The 20,813-nt window shown below is 34.3% G+C and overlaps 1 protein-coding gene across 1 annotated transcript in view; it reads right to left on the reverse strand.

Moving 5' to 3' along the window:
* Positions 1 to 289: 289 nt before the first annotated feature.
* EFL1 (elongation factor like GTPase 1) overlaps positions 290 to 20,813 on the reverse strand; it is a gene marked incomplete at its 3' end in the record, with an annotated part of 58,549 nt that continues 38,025 nt past the window's right edge. Inside the window, exons 15-18 of the mRNA XM_010164879.1 lie at positions 12,884 to 13,015; positions 10,795 to 10,942; positions 5,400 to 6,403; positions 290 to 474 (exon numbers count right to left, since the gene is read on the reverse strand). Coding sequence (XP_010163181.1) covers positions 290 to 474; positions 5,400 to 6,403; positions 10,795 to 10,942; positions 12,884 to 13,015 — 1,469 coding nt within the window. The remainder of the gene's footprint in view (positions 475 to 5,399; positions 6,404 to 10,794; positions 10,943 to 12,883; positions 13,016 to 20,813) is intronic.

Here is a 20,813-nt window from a genome sequence, read left to right on the forward strand (position 1 = left end):
AATTCAGGAAAAACACATTTATGAAGAATCAGTTTCTTTGTGAAGGACTTATTTTCTACTGAAATAAAAAAAAAATCCCATCTAAACAAAGTAAAATTACATTTCTGAACAGTTTATATATAAAAGCAAGTAAGACTAATACAAAGCTACTTTTTTTCCCCTCTTCATTTCAAAAAGGAATTAATCAAATGTCCTGACCAAAACTTAACCTTTTCCACTTATTATTTCAGTCTGCCACATCTACAGGAAATAGATCACCAAAACAGATGGAATGAATAGATATTTTTACCTCCCAGTGGCTGAACACCAGCTGTGGACTGGCCAGGCCACTAGTTCTCTTCCTGATTTCATCAGCAAAACCAAAGCTTTCTGCTACTGGCAGGACTGCCTTAATAATAAACACATCCGTCCCCTCTTTCATCTCCTCTTGTAACACTCTGCCTTCTCTTTTGGACAAGACAGCATACACACGACCTGCAAAGACACAATTTTGATGAGCTTACCAATAAATGTTCTGCATCATGAAGAGAAATACATAAATATTTATTTAGGGAACTTCAGCATTTCGAAAAATACATAATTTCTTTGGCTAAAATTTTTCCCTCTAAGTGGATCAATTAAGTGGACCCATTAAATTAAAACAAACAATGTATTCTGCCAGTACAATGTACAGAACCATTTGAGTAACACTTAATAAATTATTACTACTGTATGGATCTAATTAATGCTTGCACTAGGTGCATCTGATACAATCATATGGCTATTTTTTAAAAGGCAGTTTGCCAGATTATGCACCTAACTTGCTTTATTTCTTACAAACAAATATTTGAGAAACATTCCAAAGAAATATTACTGTGGTTCAGGAATCATATCTTAGCTACCTTTAGAAGTTTGTTTGGATCACCATATCCTGATATGGTACTTGTCCCAGATACTGTAGTGCTATTCTAATCACAGAAAACTTGTTTATCTGAAATAATACATATTTATTATGTTTAATGAGTTCAACTGTTTTTTTAATTAATTCAGGCTTAAGGTAGTAATGGATAATTTTTATTTTTCTTTCTCAAATCAATATTCAATTCATTGAAATACAGGGTATATGCCATGAAAGTAGCTGTGAAAATGCCCATGTTCAATTTTACAGTAGGCATTTTTTAAAGTTTTTTCAATGTTTTGGTAAACTTAAGGGCAAAGTATTCTAAAGACAAAAACTGACAAATATATTTGTGTTGATCACAATAAAAACATGAGAAAACCTACGCACTGAAAAAAATGTTTTAGGAATGCTTTCATTTACAAATGTGAACAGTTAGTAAGTGTTAGATGTACAAATTAACTTTAAAAGTACCTTGTAGTGAAGAACACGTTTGTATCAATTTCTAAAAGGTTCAAATATTTTATATTTTACTGCACTGAAAAAACATGAATGCATACTGCTACCTTTTAAACATCTGGGTAAAACTGACTCTTACTGGAAATAACTAGAAACATATATTACTTCATAATATATGACATCTATTATGACTTGACAGAAAGATATTATTAAAAACTATAGCCACATACATTGATTTGCATATAGACAGCAAGTCTTTTGTGGGACACCAGAGGAAATGTTGGACTGGGTTTATTTGCCTTTATTTTTAAAACACAAAATCTGGTCCCTGTTCAGGAAATTCAGCACAAGCACACAGCCAGTATACTTAAATCTTCCTGTCAGATGCAGGTAACAAAGCATCAGTTCAGCACCAATCATTCCAGAGTTTGCAGTTCCCTAATACAACGTGGGTTGAAGTGTTCTTTCTACCATCCCTGGTAATTTTATCTGACTGTGCCCTTACCAGGACCTCCTCACTGTTTCTCTGACTGAACTTCACCTTTACTATGCACAATAGTCTTCTTATTGCTCATGAGGATATTGAGGAAATACTTAAGATTCTATATTTAAAATCACAAAAAGATTAAGGCATTCTGAAGAGAAGTCACTGAGTTTGCCATGCATGTGCAGTCTTCGTTAACACAATTAAGCAATTTCAAGACTGTGGAAATTTCAGTGAGTCCAGAAAATTCTCAGATATGAAAGGGTCATATCTCAGCACAGCTCACAATTCAATAACTGCTTTAAAATGCAAGCTTAAATATACACATTGCAAAAGAGCATCACATCATGGTCACTGTACATAGACTGTGTATGTACCAGGCAGTATATATTAAAGCCATTTGTTAAAGCAAGTAAGTTCAAAATCACTTTATAGGTTATTAATGTTATAATTAAAAGTATTTATTTTACTAATAGTTTTAAACAGAACCTAGAAAACTTTGCACACATATTAATGAGGTAAGTAAGGTAACATTTATCACAAAGCACTTCAGATGCACATATTTTATGGCCGTAATTCATTGACAATTATTCTTTGAAAATGTAAAAGCCAGAATAAAATTTATAACTTACTAAATGGTTTCTAGCTACTTATATTTCATCCAAGCACTCTGGAGAATTGTCTCAGTTAGTGCTATCACAAAGTTATGTAAGGTCTTCGGTTTTATCACTATGGGCAGACTGCAGTATACTGAAGAAATACTGGTTCTACCTCTACAATAGTTTAGTGGAATGGATTTAGCAGCATCAACCACCAAGAAATACTATAAGATATTCCTAGGCAAACTAGTTAAAACAGTTATTTTGAAAATATAATACAAAAAAACCAGCCTCAAGGTGCTGCAACATACAGAATAAATCTGTGGATAACAGGCTCACTTTAAAGACATACTAAGTCCAGCTCCTTTAAATTTTTTTAATTCCTGTTTACCACTTTACTGAAGGATACTTCAGTACATCAAGTGAAAATGCTAAATAATTTTGGTATTCCCTGTACCTAAAAAAATGAGGCTTCATACTGGAAATATATAGTGCAGAAGGACAACAGGATCACTATTTGCAAGAGTCAAGGGGTCAACTGTAAACTTAGCAAAGAGGGAAGGAGGAGCTGCTCTTCTGTTTTGGATTCTGCATGTTTTCACTTACACAACTGAGTCAGAGACAATACCATGAATTGTTGCATACTGCCCCCTAAAATGTTGTGATCTAAAATTTTACTAACTTTATAAAAAAAAAAAAAGTAAGAATTGCTATCAAAATTCAAAACTAAAAGCTAAAATAGAGTCTGCTAAAGTCCCTTCCCAAGTAAGTTTCACTGACATCAGCAAAATGAAAAGACAAGACTAGCTTTCAGTCTCCAGAACACGAAAGAGAAGGGAAGAAGAGCTCAAAAGATAGGATTATCAGCAGGCAAAAGCTAAAATAGTTAAACATGTGATACTAGTTCAGAACATTCTTCAGCCTTTGGGAATTTACATAAAATTTCCATAAAGCAGGAGTATGTAAAATGCCTTTTTCTAGTGAACTAACTGTAGGAACGAGATCCTCGAAGTATAACCTACTGGGAAACATCGGGTCTATGCAGGACCCAAGTCTAAACCTAAGGTCCATTACACTGGACAAGCTTGCAACACATTTCCACATTCCTCTCCCCTTGCTTCTCTCCTCAGCTCCAGGTAAGTTTACTTTCATTGTCAGAAAAGTCTGATGGGAAAAGCTTTATATACAGAGACAACTAATATAAATGAACTAGTTTCCTCAGAAGCTAATGTCTTAGAAACAATCAGATAATATATGTAATATAATATTATTAATTATATATATCAGATATATAAGCTATATTAAACTCAAGTGGGTAACAATATATGGAAAATCGACTGAAAGAATTAAAGTTACAAAAGTCAGTTCATCACATGTCAACTGCCAAGTCCTGCTGGATAGCATGCGTACTCTTCACTTCCCCTAATGAGCATAAAATTTATTAGCTTAAACTTCCATAATGAAAATTAAACCCATGAATTTGTAATTAACTAAGTGCATGTCCATGGTTATTACCACACAACTCACATTCATTAAACTGGACTAATTTGCTTGCATGTCTGAGTCCTAAATTACACTCATTTTATACATATTGCATTGGAAAGCCATGTTTCTATTTGATTTTATGGCACAACTGATGAGCTGATGCATGTTAACTACATCACTACAAACAATCATGCTTTTTTGGTACTGGGTATTTTTGAAAACAGCATGTTTTTGTGGTTTGAAAATTGATATCTTGCTTCTACTTTGATGAAGAGATTCAGAAGTATTGTGCTAATATGCTCCTGGAACAGTAATGTGTAACACTGCAAAGTCTAATTTTGATAGGCATTCTTACATGTTAAAAAATAAGTAAAGACAGTTTAAAAATGCAGAAATTCCACATCATAGTAAGTTATAGTTTAAGGTAATGTGCTAATAAGCTTACCACAGGATAGCTTTTACTAGCCCTACTAAAGAGTACCTCCAGAAAAGAACGGCATCATGCATCTGTACAATACAGCTGCTCAAAGGCATTTCCTTTCACTACTTACGATTGTAAACTTTGCTCTTCAGACCAATTTGTTTTGTATAGCTGCTATCATTATGCTTGTGTGCACAACAGCTGAGATTTTTACAACAAATAACCAAATCTTTAATTATTGTATGTTGGATATACTATAATTTCTATCATGAGTAGTATAGTCGAAGTAAATCTGCTGACAGCTTAAATGCAAGGGAAGTTAGTTTTACATAAAATCTTGGTGCACTGGATCAGATTCATCATGCAAGCAACTCCCATGGAAAACTCCAAGAACAAATGTTAGGGTAAGTTAAGAGGTGTTGTAAGTAGATCATAAAAACAAGTTTAAGTAGGTGTAAGTGGGAAGTTAATGTAAGGGACGCAAATCTGGTATGCACTGGGTTTGCAAAGTGAGCAACCTGCATACAAAAACAATACAGATGCTACTAAAAAAAAAAAATCTACCAACTGGACTGTAACAATAAAAATTATTATTCTCTCTTTTTCCTGATTTTACTTCTACATTGATTTTCATATTAACTTAAAACATCTTGAAATAGCATAGAGATCCTGCACTCATTTTACAAACAGGATAGATTTCCTCATCTCTTCATAGAACTAATGCTTAGTTATGAGGTACAATATTGGTATTCATATTTACTGAAGTTGTTATTACAAAAATTTCATAAATAGGCAACATTCTGTACCTTGGACTTCCAAAAAAGTGTAGCATTGCTATTTATGTACATGCTTCAGATAAGTAAGAAGAATGTTAAGTTTTCATTCAGAATAGTATAAATATATAAATATTACAGGCATCAGAGAATCATTATACAAATCTATTGGAGAAGTATAAAAAAACTCCTGACAAAACTTTTAATCAAGTTATACTTTCTGATTCAGTGTAATTTAGAAAACTTCGTCTTGGAATTCTGAAAGCAAATTCTTGACAAGGGTTTCTTTTGTCTGTCTTACCTAAAACTTCTGCAGTAGCCATAATTTCACATGTGTACATCGCTGCCATAAGCCTCTGTGGTTTAGCTTGCAAAGCATAACGACAAGCTTCCTTCATGGTGGCAATCAGTTGTCCAGAGAAGGGACCATAACAATCTGCAAGTAAAACTTCTCCCTTGTGTTTACTGATTTTCTCAGGCGATTTTGGAACACTTTGACTGCTGTCCTGGTGTTCATTTGCACCGCAAACTTCATCAGTGCAACTGCTTGTTAGAGTATCATCTTCATTTTGTTTATCTTCTACGCCATGACAATCCCCTGAATCCTGACTACTAGTTGACAGCATCTCTCCAACTTTATTCATTTCCCATTTTTCCACTGCAAAACAAACACCCATGAGTGGTTCTTCACACATGGGACCTGAAAGCGTAGCCAGCTGAAATCCACTTACTATGCTGTTGTCAAAGTCTCTGTATTTACTTACTTCTTTCACAGCGTTCCCAAGGCACTGCCACACAGACCTTTTATAGCCCTCAAAATTATATAACAAAATATTAGGCCCACATTTCCGTGGTCCAAATGACCAGATCTGATCAACAGCATTCCTCCACTTTCTTCCCTGCAGATTTTGCTCCAACTTTTGTTTGAATTCCTTGATCCTATCAAGAGTCTTCTGATTTATCTCATGGGTTTTTTTATCTTCATTCAGAGATGTGTTGAGTTGCTCCATAGTTCTAATTAAGTCACTGTTTTCTTCAAGAAGTCGAGTTACCTCCTCAGGAAGTGGCATTGCTCTTACGCTGAGAGTAGCTTGTTTATTTGGAGTAGATATTGTAACAAGCCCATCTGAATCGACCTGAATTCCCTCAGGAATTTTGGTTTGGTCCTCTCTTGTCTGGTGTATGACAGCAACTTTCTGCTGTTTTCCTATTTCTTCATTCACCATATCAACTTTTGGAGGTCTTGTTATTGTTTCTCGGAATGGTATAATAGGTGCTGATACACTAATCTCTACCTTTGCAAACCTATAAAACAAAGTTTAAAAATTAGTTTAAAATTTAAAAATACATTTACACTTGGAAGGTGGGGTAAGTAGGAAGATTGGGCAATGGCCTTAACATGGAACAGATGTTCATGAATAAATCTAATTGCAACACAGATTCTAGATAACGCACTTCAAACTCAAACTCTTAAAAGCTTTACATACTTCAAAAAAAGAAGCACTGCCTCTTATGTCTTCAGAAATATTTGGAAAGGAACTGAAGAAAAGAGAAAGCATTGCTATGCCTCTGCGTAAATCACCAGTTCACCCACATCTTGGAAACTACATTCTGTTGTTCTCTCCCCTCAAACAAAATACAATAGAACTAGAAGAAAATGAGAATAAAGATGATCAAAGGTATGAAAGTACAAGTAGCTTTCAGATGTTTCAAGGATACAATAGAGGTTTAAAAAAATCATGAAGGGCATGGGGAATGCTGATCAGGATTAACTGACAACCAAACTACAACAGGCACTGAACTGTCCCTGAACTTAAAATTATTAAGGCCCAAGAAAGCATCGTGGTTACTCTGTTTTTACTCCTTCCCAGACATCTGCTCTAGGCCACACTGTTGCTGCTACAATACTGAGCAAGACAGACACCCTGTTTGATCCAGTACAGCTGTGGCTACAGTGAGATGCTCTGAAAAGATGAAGTACTGGGTAAGCTGAACAGGCTTTTGTAAAGAAGTGTGGAGCCATGGTTCAGATTTTTGGGTTGTGGGTTCAGATTAACTACACTGCAGCTAGGAGCTCTTGGAGAGCTGAAACTCCTGTTTTCTCCATACTCCTGGCACAGCACATTCAAATCTGTGCACAATACTGTGCTGCCCATGTGCATGAAACCACCTCTGCATCACAGAAGCAGAAGAAGGATTAGTGTAGGGAAAAATGCCCCTGGTGACTTCATATTGTCATCAGCTAGTGGAAGCCTTAACACCAGTATTCTCCTTGCAAACCTAAAGGATCATTTATAATTGTGACCTCGTAACAAATGTAAATATACAAGGCACTCTTCTGAAGGTAGAAGTCAATGACTGCCTACACTGGAATGCCTTTAAGATGGTTTGAGGAATGGAACAAATTTCAAGTGAAATAGCTGTTCCTGAGTATCACCAGATAGGGACACATTCATTATAGAATTATGACAGATAGTATAGACCCATCATTAGTAGCAGCCTTTTCTCTGCTATAAAGCAAAACACAATCCCTCTCCTTCATATATCCCAAATAGCTTTATACTGTACAGTCGCTTCAATGAAAATTAAGCGGTAATTATTTTTTTAAATAGTTACTTCCATGAGTACAGCCTTATACAAAACTAAAACATAAACAAAAAATTATGGGAGATAATTAAAATGAATTGACCATTAACTACAGACAAAAATTAAACTATCAATTCTACACCAGAAAACCCTATTATTTCAGGTCATTAAACACTTTTCAGTTTGTTAGAAGAGTTTATATTGGAAGATTCTCAAAGATAATAAAATTTCCTAATGGAAGAAAACAAGACAATTTTTAATGCTGCAGATGAATCTTACTTTTGGACTTATTAAGAAAAGGTAAATTCAATCTTTGCCTCTAAAGGATCACAAAAAGTACAAAGTAAAAGGGGGTATGAGACAGCAGGAGAAGATTTTGGTCTTTTTAATGCAAAAAGAAAGGAAAAAAAAAATCCTATCAATGCAGTTCAGCCTGTTTAACTGTAACTACTTTATAGTCTGCTTTGCAAGAGTACTAGCAATTTTTAAGAGAATTATTCTGGGTCAAGAGTTGAAAAATATAACATAAAAAGCTTTCTTCTTTCTTTTAAACTAAGTCAGGAAATACCCTATACAGTGAAGAAAACCTGTGCTGGAAATAAAAAGATTTAGGAAAAAACAAGTACAGCAACCACTACAAGACAGAAGTTTCAACAATATTGTAGGACTGGCATTTATAACAGTGACAAAGTGTAATTATTAAGGAATTGATACAGTTTGCAGCAATGCTGTTAACCAACAGCAACTTTTTTCAGATTAGTTTGCATTTATTAATTATTTGTCTTGAAGTGAGTACTCTGCAGGAAAATTTTCACTACACTTTTTTAAAGAGTATTTCACAAGATGAGGAAAACTAATTACTAGTGATTGTCAAGTTCTAAAAGTAAAAACTTCACATCTTTGAATATGCCAGTGTGTTATTTTATCACTCAGCCAGAGTGTGCCCAATTTGTTAGCTTTTTCATGCATTAAGTAAAAATCTATATATTTATTCATAAAGGATCACCCGCTTTTATCTTCAAGAACAACTTAATGACTTCAAAATATCCTGTATGGTATTTTGTCTGTTTACTGTAATCACAGGAGCTGAAAATTGCCAATGGCATCATGGCAAAACCCTGTTTTTTTAAGAACTGTGAAGTGGATGTTTATTAAGTGCACATAATCAGCATCTTGTTCAAATACATTCAGAATTTAACTCAGCTGAAGATACTGGAATGTTGGAAGTTTCCCATCAGATCTGGAAAAAGTCTCTACTTTTACATCATCTGAAGTGAAAAGCAATATTCTTACAGAAAAATCTCCCAGGAAACACCTTATTAGGAAATAAAAGTTTCTTACCACTAGTAAAAAAGTAATCCTGTGTCTTCAAAGATTTGTAACAGCCTTTTCTAGCTATACAATCTATAAAAATTATACTCTATTGATTATTATCTCACTGCTACAATTACAACCTGTGGTATATGAGGTACAATTCATTGCATCAGAAGTTGCTCTACACCAGATTATTTTAGAAGCTATTAGTCTGAACTCCAAAAGAAGTGCAACTTGAAGGAAAAAAACCTCAGGCTAGGATTGTTTCTGGTTTTTTACTGTAATTTAGCATGAACAAAAACTGCCAGGGGTTATGACACAGGAAATGGAAGTGAAGCACTACTTCACTCAGGCAACCAGCATGAACTTAACAGGAATAATTTTGTCCTTTGGTCTGATAACCACTATTATAACAGTTTCATGATATAAAGTGATGCTTTGAAGTCAGCTGAAACATTTTAGGCATATCAAATTATGTGAGTGATGGCAAGAACAAAGGAAGAATGATTTATTACATTTATCTGACAGACTCCAAGTTCAGTGATGTGTATCCTTCTTAACCCATGAGGTCTGACCAGGTTCACTGAATGACAACAAAAGGACTAACTAAAATTTCCCAAGTTCTGGTAAATTTTGGCAGAGTGATAAAAGAGGAATAGCAAATATAATTGTAAACTTTATTTCCATGGGACTCAAAACGAAGAGATCTACCCTTTTTGCAGTTTTTCCATGCACTTGTATTATACTTAAAAACAAACAAAAAACCCCACATCACTACCACCATCTTCACTGTCTTTGTTTCTCATTCTGAACAGGGTAATTTAATGCCCTCATGCTTAGTATCTGCAATGCTCTTTAGATAGAAAGTTTGAAAAATTTCTATTGTAAAATGCCAAAAATAAAAAGTTCAAAGTCCAATTCATTACTCTATTCACAAAGAGCTAATTAGGAAGAAAAGCATAAAAATAATTTTAGGGAAATTAAGCAGAATATCCATATTTAATCATTTAGACAAACATGGATGAGATTAATCTTTTATTTGTTTCCACGTCTCTTCACATCTTTGACAGTAAGTATCATTTGAGCATAATTTTCTAAATACACACTAGAAAAGCTAAAACTAAATATGTTCCTTTAAACTCAGCAGAACCTCATCAGTTTCTGTAATTTGTCAGGTTTGCTTTTTGGTCTAGAAAGAAAATGACAATAAATGCATGTGGACAGAAGTATCAGAAATTTTTTAGTAAACAAAATTATAGGAAAGGACTGTTTCAGGTAACCATTGAACCATTTGAGGAAACATTAGAAAATACTAAATGTATGCATTTATGCTTGCAGAAAATACTGCTCCTGAGTAAAAGAAGAAATGAACATTTAAAAAAAAAAATCAATGTGAAGAGCAAAGGAACGGGACAGAGAGTGCACGTACAATTTTGGTCTTGTTGCCTCGTAATTTTTGAGAGTTCATTTATCAGATATGATTCCCCTCACAGTTTTTATTTTGTACAAATGGTACACTATATTCTTAATTGGACTCGTGAACCTATTGCAATTTATCATTTCTGGAAAGTGCCCAAAAGGTGTACAAGATGTATAAAAGTGATAAGCTAGTGGCTTTTGCCCAGCTGCAGGTAATTTTATACCTACAAAAAGATACATTTAAAATCCAACAGTAAAACTGTTGGTAGATGAAGCTTCTATTTTACCAGAAAATAAATCAAAGATATGCATCTGACAAAGAAATACAACAGACACCTACTGAACTAAAAATATTTCTTCCTCCTTGCCCCTCTAACCTTTCTTTCAGGTCATCCAAGCAACGCTGAAGATGAACTTCTCCTGCTGTCACTAGCACATGCTCTCCCGTCTCCTGGATTAAAACTTGGACACATGGATCAGCTTGGTTTAAAAGCTTCATTCCTTTGACCAGCTGAGGCATATCACCTGGCAAAATAAGGTATTATTAACAAAGTAATACTGAAGAAGGAATACCTGAAGTAGGATATACTGAAAGTGAGAAATAGTAACTCTCTTTTTTACAGAAGTCTAAACACAAATACATATTTTAGGAATACTCAAAAACTTTCAGCTATTTTCTGAGGTCTTTCTGTGGGCAAATTTCCGCTTATGAATCACAAAGAGGGGTATGGTTTAAGAGCAGCAACTGAAGACATAAGCTATATTCATAATTTGTCACCAAGAATTTATGTAATGATTATAAAATTCACATTATACAATCATAACCATGGTACACATTTGAACGGATTGCACAGTTTGGTTTCACATAGCTTTACAATAGGTTTAGTACACCAAGCTAGCTGTGACTATTATCTTGCTTCCTATATACAACTAACTACAGATACAGCTCATAAACAGCTCAGAAACAATAAAAAAATTGAATGTTATCAACAGGAAGTGATTAAAAATTTCAGGATTTCACTCCTCATTTTCACAAACTATCAAAACATACAACCTCTCATATATTACAACTGTTTAAAGTCATCTTTCAGTAAATAACTGTATTCCTTTTCAATCTTTCATGGCTAAGTCTAGCAACCTGTAAATTGCTAATGCTTAAAATGCTGCAAAGACATAAATAACATCTAAAGTTTACTAGAATAAAAGCAAAATTTATTCCATATGAATTACTCGGAAGGCATAAGAGCAAATGAAGCACAGGAAGGATTTAAACTAGCTGGAAGCCACTGAAAAGCTTTAATGATATTACAACCTGAAAAGGGGAAAAATCAGGAATGTGAGAGCTTTTCAGTTAAACAAAACACAGCTGTCCCTAAAATGAAGGTGTTTAAAAAGAGTTGCCTTAAAGTTAATGGAGAACGAACCACAGCTGAGTTAAATTTGGTCAAATTACATCAAAGCTATGCATAAACAATTCATGTCAGCAGCCTTTCACAATTAATACAATTAAAAAATAAATTATGATTCCTTTTTCTTATTTTACACATGGGGTAAAGAATACCCACAGGCCTTCTAGGAATGTATATTCATATTCAGAAGGAAGAGTGACATTAAAATTGTCATTCACATGGAGACTCTTAAAAGAAATATGATATTGTGTATTTAATGCTAAGCTTGTAAGGGTTTAATACAAAAGTATCCTTGAAAACCAGACATAAAAATAAACAAGAAGTGGAAAAACACAGTGTTAGTTCACATGGCCAACATAGTTGAATGAAGACTTTTAACCTCATTTTCTGCATTTAAGCCCACTGAGAGGGATGAACAGTTTTTTTTTCTTCTAGAGCTTAAGGTAACCATACATGAAGACTTTGACATGAATGTGAAGACATGCAGTAATTTTGTAAAATATACATAAGAAAGTAATTTGTGTTTATCTGAGTCATTTTTCCAAATAAGCAAATGCAATTTTGAGGTGGGTTTGCTGTGGACATCCAGAACACTCACATGAGACAATGTCTTAGGCCACTTCTAGGCTATATGTAGCTCCCTGGACAACTGATTGCTTTCAAGCTGAGCCTGCAATGGACAAACTTTGCTTGTCATCCTGTGATTGCAAGCAGCAGCTGATTTTCAGGAAACTTTTGCAAGTGTAGCTACCTTTGAGGCTTCTGTCCCTCTAACAGATTTAGTTCAAAGAATAAATTCAGAAGTGAACAGCTAAGTCTGCCATAAAGGGCACAACAAGGTCTCCTGTATCTCCTCACCTATAGACATGAGCTAGCCAGCCAGAAGAATTCACAAGGACAAAGTATGGCCCTCTAGGCAACATATATATTCATTTTATACTGGGTCAGTCTCTGACTCAGTGGATAGATCATAAAATAACCAAATCACTAAGGGTGGAAAGCTGTATTGCTGCCACATTAAATTTGCATCACCATCCCCATTCTCCTTTAAACTTACTTGGATGTTTTGGTTCAACAGCTACCCGCACAATTGGTGTGGCTTCGAAATTGAGAGGTGTAAATGGTGGACAAGCTGGCGATGTTGACAGTGTTGCAGACTTTAGCACAAAATCTTGCAGGCCTCCTATTCCTGATAGAAATTGGAAAAAAAGAAAGCAAAATAAAAATCACCCACTGTCATATTAAATGATACTAAATACATGACCATCAAGCTAAAAATAGCTAGCTGAAATTATTCTAATTACAAAAATCAGATTGAAAAAATGCTCACTGGTCATATAAAGTATCCATTAAAATATTTGTGCATAATCTGGGTACTCAGGTCTCTGGTGTGACGTTTGATATTCAGTCTCGCAGTTCCCATTGCATTCCCTCTGTATTTTAAAAAAGCATGTTTATAACTCTGAAGAACAGAAAGGACATGAGGAGTTTTCTCCCTTCTAATATGTCCAATCCTTTGTACAGCTCAGGCTTATTTTTGGTGTTTTAAATTTAGAAAAATTTAGATTGCAAGAGCCCTCTAAAGGTCATCTAGTCCAACCTCCAGCTCAAAGCAGGGCTAACTTAAAAGTCAGATCAAGTTGCTCAGGCCCTAGTCCAGTCAAGTTTTAAAAACCTTTAATGACGGAGACTCCACAGCCTCGGCTGGCAAGCTCCTCCAGTAGTTAATTACTCGTATTGTGAAGAACGCTTTTTTTTTTCCTTCCCATCCCTCATGGCCATTTGGGATTCCCCTTCTCTGCAACTTGAATCTTGTAAAATTTAATTTATCATATAGCAAGCTATTAAGTCTAATCCTAATATATTTTATAATGCTGGCAAGTTGGAGAAAATTTAAACTGTAGCGATAAGAAAAAAATATAGAAAAAATATTAGCTATAAATCTGCAAAATAGCTGCTGTAAATGCATATTTAGTCTTGGCTGGCTGGCACATTTAAGACAATTTGAAATTATTGCCTTCAAATTCCTAAACAACAGGACATCATTCATAACTTAGTCAGAGCTATAAAAACACTACCAGAAGTGGTTGAGTAATAAAGACAACAAATAAAGCAGATACTGATATATACAGTTACTTTCCCTGATTCTCCCTCAATCATTAGCAATCAGCATTGCAGTACTTCTAACGGAGTATAAATTAAATGTACATGTAACATACTACAAGCAAATGAAAACCTTTAGCTCATAATATATGTCTGCTATACCTGCTTAAAAATTAAACTTGCATTTGTAGATTGCTGTATATTTGTGCTCCTTCCTTCTCCTTCTCTCCTACATGCCCAAGTATTGATAAGCAGAGAAGTTCTTAACCCCAGCTCCCCATTATCACCCTTACACTCTTCCAGATTCTTTTTTGGCTTAGTCTTCTTTATTTGAGGCCAGAAACAAAGAGAGTCAGCTTCCACCCTATGAGATCACGGGGGAGTTTAAATTCTGAAGAGTCAGTCTGCTGCAGAGTTATCATCTGCAGAATCAAGCTGTTTCTACAGCTCTGAGGGCTGAATGTCTGGCCAGTAGGATATGCCAAACCCCGAAATGTCACTATTCAAGAAAACCTGCCTCAAAATAACTGGAAGCAGAGCAACATTCAATGGCTTTAAATGCAGGATAGCAGATGCTACAGAGAAAATAAATCTGTATAAACTCTGTGTTGCACCTGACCTATGACCAGCATGTATTTCCTCTTTTTCACTTGAATTCAACATGTGGTTTGAATGAAAAACAAATACAGGATCATCATCACCACCAGGGACTGAGAAAAGGGATGGGTCCATTTTATTCTGATCTTCTCCAGCTGGATAAAGGAAAATGATTTAGAGGAGGAGGTGAACAGCAGCTTTTCACAGTGGATAGTAAACCAGAGAAATCAAGTTACCAAATCTTATTTCAGATAGAGTCACTCTTTTCTTGACACATGTTACAGTACTCTCACCACCATAAAAAAACCTGAAAGCTCTCTGCTCTTTTTTTTCACATTTGAAGGTAAAAGTACATGAATCATACTAGTGTCTGGCAAATCTGGCAATAATAATACACTAAAATTTTAAAAAGTGTCAGTTTTCAGGAAAACCTGTTAGGCTTACAACCTGACATTTTAATTGATTAACTGTGTGAGCTAGCACAGAGCAGTATCCAGCCCTGATGAATCTATTAAATTAGAAATTCTTAGTAAAGAACGTTGGCAAAAAAATCCATACAGATTAAAGGTACTTGGACACTTTGCTAAAGTATTTTCTGAATAATATTATACTAAGATGTAACATAACTAATTCCAAAGTACCGCGACGTGTCAATGGAAGAATTCTACTAATTATGCTGATACATCAACCTTAAACTTACTGATAGTTCATCCCACTGAAATTTACACATACTAAATGAGATCACAGATCTCAAATGTATGTTAATACGTTAATTACTTGAACAGATTTAGAAAAGCCACTCCAAAATTAAGCTTATAAATACGCCTCCTGTTCTAAGACCATTTTTGTTCTTTTCAGCCCTTGAAGACAGACATCATTATAACACATATATTTTACTTCACATTTCTTTTTGTAGTACAAGAATTTTCAAAAAGAAAGGAACCAAAGGTAAGATAAAACTGCTTAACCAAGGAAGGTGAGACAAACTGTTGCTTCTTTGTTTTAGGTTAGCTTAAAGAATGAAATACTAAAAAGTATTGCAAGTATTTTTGAATAGTCATCATTCAAAGAACAACCTAGTCTACAAAGTATGCAGTCTGTCACACAAATAAACATACACACAGTAGGCAGTTTGTCCTACATTGCTTTCATTTATTTATTTATTTATTTTAAACTGAAGCTGGAGTTTAAAAATGTCTATAGGAATTTTTAAAGTATTAACTTGATCAGGAATGCTTCTCTTTATAAACTCCACCTGTGGTGTGTGACCTAATTTGTATACAAAAGAAAATGTCGAATTCTGACTCTTCTGGGGAGCGGGTAAACTTCAAGGATACAAGAGCTTATTAGAAATAGCACATACTTTGCTATACACTGTGTAACACTACTTCTAACATTGTACTTGGTAGCAAAGCCTTTATCTTCCCAGACAGGAGTCAAATCACCTTTACATATTTTATAATATAAGGCAAAGAGCCATATCTACTAAACAGTTACTACTATAAGTATCTTTTTTTCTTGTGTGTAGTCCTGTTGGGATTAAGGGGATTACAGTGTAAAGAACTGCAAAGCATGCTGAAAAGCCAAGCCTACCAAGGGACAGCATATGAGATTTGATAGTAAGTATGAGACCAGATTGTTTTTTCTTAAATTCATCATCTAAATGTTTTGCTCCTACTGCAGAATAGTATTTTTGTTTTGAAAAAGCATTCCCACATACTACTGGTCACTGAAGAAACACAGTGCCTGAACTCAACTAGACTTGAATAATAACGGACACTGAAAAATATCATTTTCCAGGGCGCTGTTTCTACGTGCCAAGGACTTCACTGGAAAAAGGTAATTTTACAAAGCTTAACACTCAGACAGAAACACACAAACAGACTAGCATTAGTTCCACAAACTTGATACCATCTTTAAAAGAAACAGTCAAGACTTCAATTATTATGTGGAAATATAATTTCAAAAAGATTACAAAATATCTCTCTTGTCCTAAAGAAGCCGATCCTGCACATAATTGTTTATCAAACTCATTTTTGCTAGCATATATTATCGTCCATATTTATAGACATGTAACCAGTTGCTTAGTTTTTACACAGATGATATTCAGATTAGTCTGACAAACCATTCACAGCGACCAAAAATAAATATATTTCAAAGTATTAAAGTTATTATTTAAACAGTAATTGTCAATCTATAGGTTGAAAATAAAACTTCCTCTCAATAGACAAGGAACTCATTAAAAGCCTGTGAGATAATGGTAAGAAAATACCTTCTGAGTTTGGTTGGTTGTCATTTAAAAGTAGACCAATTTATGTTATACATCGGGGAGAATTATTATATAGATGAAGAAATGTTAGATTTACAAACATCCTTCTTTTGTTGAGTCCTTTGTAGTACTTGCCCTGGGAGATAAGAATGCTAAATCAAGTGTATACCTATTTGTATCACCAGTGTTTTTACCACATGGTAGAAACTAAATGGTAAAAATAGAGAAGAACATCATGACTGGAATTTTCAAAAGTAGGAGATTTAAGACAAGTCTCCACTTACTTTTCACTTCCATGTCTTGCTGGTACCCACTACACCTCAGACACTAATTTTGCAGCTTTTAAAGATAAAGTGCACTCTTCCAGCTGAATGCAGCTATAAAGATCTGAACACATAATAGATCAATTTCAAGATATATGTAATTAGTTTCCTTTGATGTAGAAAGAATTAGCATTTAATGTTCTTTCAAGATGCAAAAAATGAAGCAGATACCACCACCATGCATAACTTTTTTAATCAGATAAGGAAATAATTTAGTTTGCAGTGTGAAAATCAAACAAAGAAGAATGAAAGCTGTTTGCATTTTAACTTCTGCCACATTGTTTCTAGCCTCAGCACATTAGTTCAGTGGATCTTTATCTTCTCTCACTGATGATATCACCATTTAAGTATTCTTGGCTGCTTTGGAATGGAGACACGTCAGGCTTTGGACTAACACCATGAGGAACTAAGTAAAGCAAAAAGCTAAAGTTAGTCTTCCCAGTAAGGCTCTGTCTCCACCGAAATATATCATTTCTTATCAAGGTTGGTTGTTCAGGAAGATTAAGACTTTACAATATGCAAAGCCTACTGGTTTAAATCCTCCATGCATTGCACTACGTATCAATGAAGAAAGACCATGCAAGCTCACTGGTAATTCATGTAAAAGGAGGTGTGATGCAAACTTCTGTAAATCTACACAATCTGAAATCTTAAAACAAGCATGTGCCTTTTGTTTCAAAGGGATTGTACAAACAGAATAAGACCTCTTGGGCAGTAATACAAATACTTTTGTTTCCTCCCTACTGAGAGATATTTGAAAGGAAATATTTTAGAAGGTGCTTTAAGAAACACGTATGAGAAAATAAATTCACAAGTCCACCTTAAAAATATGACTGGCTCTTAGATGTTTCTAGTTTCTTCCTAAAGTAAATAGGCTAAAAGCCAACTAAAACAACTAGAAAGGCAAAATGTATTTGACAAATGATATTAAAATCATAAAAAATTAATGAAAATAACTCTGTATCAATCATCATTCTCCTTCAAATCTACCCACAGAATTCTCCTTTTCCCAAAATCTACTGTAAGCTTAGAAAAGATTATACCATTAGCACACCATTACCTATTAGGGTGACTAATACTAGTTCACTTTTTCCACGTACACTTTAAGCATCAGCCTCCAGCCTTCCATTACTATCCCTATTTCTTTTTTTATTTTTTTTTAAGAAAAAGAGAAAATAAAAAAAAAAAGAGGAGGGATTTTGCAATGGGAAACTGGCTTTTGGTAGGATTAAACTTGGTTACAATGGTATGCCTTTTATATTTGAGGAATCTTAAAGTATTTTACAAATTACTGGGACTAAACTAAGGTAAGTATAGGAACTTTGGACAAGTAGCTACCATGGCTTAAAAATACCTTATATTATACATTTATCGCCTCAGATTTTAAGCATGTTTCTCTTGAGTCTCATGGGCACTGCATAGAGACATCTAAGGGCAGAACTTGACCTTTCTATATTAGAAACTGATTCTGGAAAGGAAGGGAATGTAAATCAAGACACAGATCACATTCTAGTTGAGATTTCATCAACTTTTTTCCATAATACAGACCACATGTTAGCACAGATCGCTGGTGAGCCTCCTCTTCTCATTTGTAATTGTGCACTTCCCCCTCAATTGTTCTTACTTGCTCCTGAGACAAGCAAAATTGCTTGTATGGAAAACGATATTGTGAAGTACGTACACGATTTCAGCTGTTCTCAGTACTTTCCAATCATTTTACAAAAAAAGTTAATTCAACATTTTCTTTTCTATTTAATTTTGTCTTTCCTAATGTGTTGTGGGTTTTTTTTGAGATTAATCTCTAAAAATCACCTGTATCTAACAGGCTGTAGAAGCCCTGCCCCAGTTTTTTCATGAGTTTCAAAGAAACAAGTTCTACCTAAATATGTACTAGAGATTGACAAGCATAAATATTAATTCAGTTCCACAATACAAAGGTGTTAAGTTATACTTTTATTTTAGAACTTTACTTTTAGGTTCACTGCAGTTTGAGGGCAAATTGAGCATATAGATGAGAGTAAACTGAGTCATATTATTAATACTGTTCTAAGGAAATTCCCTCTCCTGAAGGGACACAATCATGAGATAAGACATGAAATGCAATACGCGACTTTTGACACAGGCACCTCAATGTTTTATTATTGAATCATCAAGTAGTAAAAGACTGAAAAGTGCAAAGGCACCCCATTGAGTTATTTCAGGAAAAAGACTAGCAGTTCAACAAACAAAACTGTCTGCTTTCAGAAGAACTGTAAGGAAAGCGATGACATGATCTATGTTCCACGAAAATCTCCTATTGCACGATTACAGTTCTGAAGAGGATTGCAAACATCCATAATGAGTAAAGTAGCATCATTTATCTTCTGCTGAGATTCCTTGGAAGAAAATACCATATATTTGATTAAGTACTTAAGACTCTGATAACTCAAGTTTCGTAACTGTTGATTGAGTTTACAACTGTAATTATAAACATTCCTATACTTTTCTCAGTCTATACTAAAAACAATTTCAAGGAAACTATAAAAATCCTTTACATTAAACAATAATATCTTTAAAATGATCAAGTGAATGGACAGAGATCTACCTGCACTCAGGTTTTGTGAAAAAGCAGACACCAAAGCAGAGTCAGGAATTTGCTTGCTAAAATAAAATTTACCATAAAGTAAACAGAATTAAACCAAAATCAGTTAACATTTCAAATCTGACTTCTGGGTTTACAAATAGGTATAGTCAAAATGAAATACTGATTTCCTTAAATTGCTTAATGAGGCAAATAATAAATATAGAAGATTAAAGTATTTCAGATAGTGATATTTTTCTTATGCTACAAAATTATTTCATTTGTTATATCATATTAATTTTTGGAGCTCAAAACTAAAGTAAATGATCCTAATTTTTAAATATTTATGGTTAAACTTAATTTTAGCACAAAAAAAAGACCATGCTTATATTTGTAACTGACCCCCATTCGGCTTTACAAATTATGAAATCAACGCTCTCATAGCTTCACAAAAAAAAAAAAGTAAAAAAAAAAATCTTTACTCCAATTTAAGATACTTCATTCTTTTAACTGTAAAGTGTTTTTGATAACAGCAATAAACGATACCTTTTGTGGTTTTATAAAAATGTAAGCAGTTCTACTCAGCAGTCTACATGTCACATCCTCTGCCTGAGCCCACATATTGTAATTCCTTTTCATACACCAGCTCAATTGACACCACATGAAAGCAGCGATACAGAAGAACAGTAAGCACATGGACAGACCTTTGTACAATGGGACCACATAGGCCCTGGAACTCACTTCAGTTAGCCTCTACATCAAATTAATACTTCCATTACTGCATGTGGAAAGCATTTAGCACCATACAAAACTCTTTAAGGGTTTCTGAAACACAAACCAAATTTTAGATTTGTAATTACTTTGAATAAATTATTTAAATATGACCTGACAGCAACACATCTGAATTTACTTAATTTTTTTGTAAAAACACTACCAGAACTTCAGAGGCAATTCAGCATGGTTGTTGTCCCAAACAAATGGAATTTAGGAATGGCTGTTTCAACATATTTACTTTGATAATCTAAAAGTCCTTTGAAATGCTGATTTGTTGGGTTTTGTAGTAGCAGTAGTAATAAATGTGCTTCTGCAAATAAATCCATGAAATTGCATATTGTACTGGAAAACAGATCAACTG

This window comes from Antrostomus carolinensis, unplaced genomic scaffold, assembly GCF_000700745.2.
Source record: "Antrostomus carolinensis isolate BGI_N321 unplaced genomic scaffold, ASM70074v2 scaffold7943, whole genome shotgun sequence".
NCBI lineage: Eukaryota > Metazoa > Chordata > Aves > Caprimulgiformes > Caprimulgidae > Antrostomus > Antrostomus carolinensis.